Source organism: Sipha flava, unplaced genomic scaffold (genome assembly GCF_003268045.1).
Source record: "Sipha flava isolate LNK unplaced genomic scaffold, YSA_version1 19229_pilon_pilon, whole genome shotgun sequence".
Taxonomy (NCBI): Eukaryota; Metazoa; Arthropoda; class Insecta; order Hemiptera; family Aphididae; genus Sipha; species Sipha flava.
Genome location: NW_020272677.1, coordinates 1 through 3891, shown reverse-complemented (window position 1 = coordinate 3891; position 3891 = coordinate 1). Strand labels below are relative to the sequence as shown.

The 3891-nt window shown below is 34.5% G+C and overlaps 1 protein-coding gene across 1 annotated transcript; it reads left to right on the top strand.

Moving 5' to 3' along the window:
- Positions 1–1928: 1928 nt before the first annotated feature.
- Positions 1929–3871, top strand: LOC112681512 (the record flags this gene model as incomplete). The annotated part of the gene is made up of 3 exons (XM_025551760.1): positions 1929–3036; positions 3149–3486; positions 3670–3871. Coding segments are annotated over exons 1-3 (1648 nt in total), but the record flags the coding sequence as incomplete, so codon positions are not given.
- Positions 3872–3891: the final 20 nt, after the last annotated feature.

Sequence of the window (3891 nt, the reverse complement as noted above, 5' to 3'; positions counted from 1 at the left end):
AGGTATATGCCTGATAGTCGTACGTGCCGCCAACGATAAACGATTAGTGGCGATTAGTATATCAGACTATCAAAGCGGTACAATTACCACGACTAGAACATTTAGAAAACAGAAAACATACATGCTTAAAAGTAATATCATATTAAGAATATTAGAGAAAATGAGACAACTTATAGCTACCTAGGAAAAAAAAAAAGGTCAAGGGGGGGATCTATCCCCCATATCAACCCCCCCCCCCGTAAATACGCCACTGAAGTATTCAACTTTTAGCATCACGAAAGCATGCATTATTGAACGTTTTAACCGCACATTGAAAGAAAAAATGTTTAGAGAATTTACGGCGCAGGGTTCGCACAAGTGGTTTTCTATTTTACCGAAACTGATTAACGAGTATAACAACTCAAAACACAGAACCATAGGCATGACACCAGTGCAAGCTGATGCAGATCCAATGACCGTCGTAATTAAACAACGAAAAATTATTAATGGGAAAGTCAAATTTAACATTGGTGATAACGTTCGTGTAAGCACATATATAGGGTTATTTACGAAAGGTTATTTATCCAGCTGGTCTACAGAAATATTTAAAATTGTGAAAATAAATGAAACTTTACCTATTACTTATCAACTACAAGATTATATGGGAAGACCTATCGCCGGTTGCTTTTATTCAGAAGAATTATTGAAAATAAATTATCCGAATGACTACTTAGTATAGAAAATTATCCGTAGGAAAGGGGACAAAATTTTTGTTAAATGGCTTGGGTTTGATGATACGCATAATAGTTGGATAAATACGATTGATGTTAAAAAATAGTATCAGTCTAACTACAGACATGAACGTGTTCGGAACCTCTCAGGCTAGTGAAACAAATAAATTTATAATAAATCTCGAAAAGACGATAAAATCATTTACGTCTAAATTGGATAAAATCGAATATTTAGAAAATCATAAATCCCTTCAAGTTCAAGAAGAACAAGTAGAAGTGATACAATCGACATGTGTACAAATAGCTGAGCATATGACAAGAGGTGAAGTATCATTACAATTAATCAAAGAAAGTACAGAAGGGCTAAAAAACAAAATACCAGCTATACTTAGTCAACTCAATACTATTGAAACTTATTATAAAGACAAACCATAATGCTTTCAGCCATCTTGGACATGCAATGCGTACTTGGTTTAAAAATCTTCTCTGTATATATAAAAATTTCGTGTCACGATGTATGTTCGCGATAATCTCCGAAACTACTGGACCGATTTTGATGAAATTTTTTACACCGTGTGTAATTTGGTCCAACTTAAAATATAGGATAGTTTTTTTTTCAAATTTTTTAATATTTTAAATATTTTAATTAACTTTTTAATAAATGTGTATAATTGCATGGTGTATTTCGGGTTTTCCCGTGACCGATCGCGACAGTATCTATATAGCTACCTGTAATCTGACCTTTTTTCTATTGTGTGTGTTTTATCGTCGGTGGCGTGTAGATATGAATTGTTCCGAGAATTATACAACTAACCTAACCTATGGTTTTTATCTCAATATTATTTTTTGCATTGCAATTATTGTAATAAATATATAGGATAGTTTTTATCTCAATATTATTTTTTGCATTGCAATTGTTGTAATGAAGAAAGTTATAGAATTTTCGAGAAATGTTCAAAGGTATAAAATGCGAAGTTCGGTACGACGTATTCATCAGTTAATATAAAGCGCAACAATCTGACCGAGTCAGTCATTATCGAGTTAATCGCGCCGTCTCGAGTTTTGTTTGTTATTTTTATTTATATAGTTTAATTTGTACCGGTTTAGTGTTTTCGTATTTTACTTTACCTACACACTAACCATAAATACTTGGTATTGTGTTATTATTGTGCAGTGTTCAGTATTGAATATTCTTTAATTTTTTTTAAATTTAGTATAATGCCGCGGAAATCTAACCTACACAATCAGTATAGTAAAAATGCACGACGTATGCGTGCTAATAGAGCTCATGAATCGGAAGAACAAATTGCAGCAAAAAACGCAGCTCAACAAATCAGAACAGCAGAAATTCGCAGACAAGAGTCTCGAGAACAGCGTGATGAACGTCTACGACAAAATGTATTGAGAACAAGATCGGCGCGAGAACGGCACATAGCCACATTTAGAGAACTTGACAGAGAGCGACAACAAACCAACCGTGCATTAACACGTGCATCATTCGTTCGCCTTGCGTTCGAATATGCACCAGATATCAATTACTCTGCACATACTAAAATTATAATTGGTGCAATGGATAAAATATGCCAATATTGTCAAGCGTTAAAATTCCGCAATGAAACGATTGTTATGTGTTGTGCTTCTGGAAAATTTGTACTGGCACCTCTTCCTATTCCACCGGAACCTTTAAAATCATTTCTTGCTGGCGAATCAGACGATTCGAAATTATTTTTACGTAAGACACGCAAATTCAATTCTTGCTTCCAAATGACGTCCTTTGGCGCAACTAAAATTTGCGACCTCACATCTGATGGAAATAATTTTGTAACTACGTTCAAAATCCAAGGCCAAGTGTACCACAAGATTGGGTCATTAATGCCAATGCCTAATGATGATCCAAAGTTTCTCCAAATTTATTTTATGGGCAGTTGTGAGGAACGCGTAACAACTCGGTGCCTGCATAATTTCATCGAACAAGCAGAAGAGAGAGCAATTGTGGAATCTTCGGAAAAATTTTTTGAAAATTATAATCAACTTATCCAATTATTTAAAAGAGTATTGCCTCAATTAAGAAATTATAATTATCAAATTGTCATCAAAGCTGACAAAGTACCTGCAGGAGAACACGCTGGGAGGTTCAACGCACCAACCGTAGATGAAGTTGCTGTTATTATGGTTGGTGATCCAGTTAACAACAGAGACCTCAAAATCATACGTCGAGACAGCACTGTTCATATAATTTCAGACCTTCATCGTTCGTATGACGCACTTCAGTATCCCCTAATATTCTGGCAAGTGCAGGATGAATATCACATCAACATCAAACAGCGTGATCCAATCACTGGAACGTTTAATAATCTATACTATTTAATAAATTATTTTGGTGATTTTAATTTCTTATTCTTAATTTTTATAACCATTTAATAACTCATTTTTTTTAGGTAATGAAATCAATAAAAAAGTAAGTTCAATGAACTACTACGCGCATCGATTGATGATTAGACTTAATCAAGATAATTATATCCTTCGATATCGTCAACTATTCCATCAATATGTTGTGGATATGTTTGCTAAGATCGAAAGTGAACGTTTACGGTATATTAGATACAACCAGGCTAAATTAAGATCAGAAGAATACATCCATTTACGAGATGCTATCATCGGAAACATCGATGAAAATTTAAACACCAATGACATCGGAACTGCATGTATTTTACCTTCAAGCTACATCGGCAGTCCACGGAGCATGCAGGAATACATACAAGATGCGATGACTTATGTACGTCATTACGGTCGACCTGATTATTTTGTTACATTTACGTTTAATCCAAAATGGGGAAGAAATAAAAAGTTTGTTATTACCAGGCCAACAATCAATACATAATACATCGTCACGATATCGTTACACGTGTGTTTAAACAAAAGTTAAAATCTTTAATTAATTTAATCGTAAAATATTCAGTTTTTGGTAACACACGTTGGCTGGCTGTATTCTATTGAGTGGCAAAAGCGAGGTTTGCCTCATTCTCATATTTTGGTTTTGCTTGAAGATAAAATTCGTCCAGAAGAAATTGACCAAATAATTTCTGCCGAAATTCCGGATCCACTAACTGACTCAGAATTGTTCGATATTGTTACCAGTCACATGATCCACGGACCGTGTGGTGCTTTTAACATGGCATCA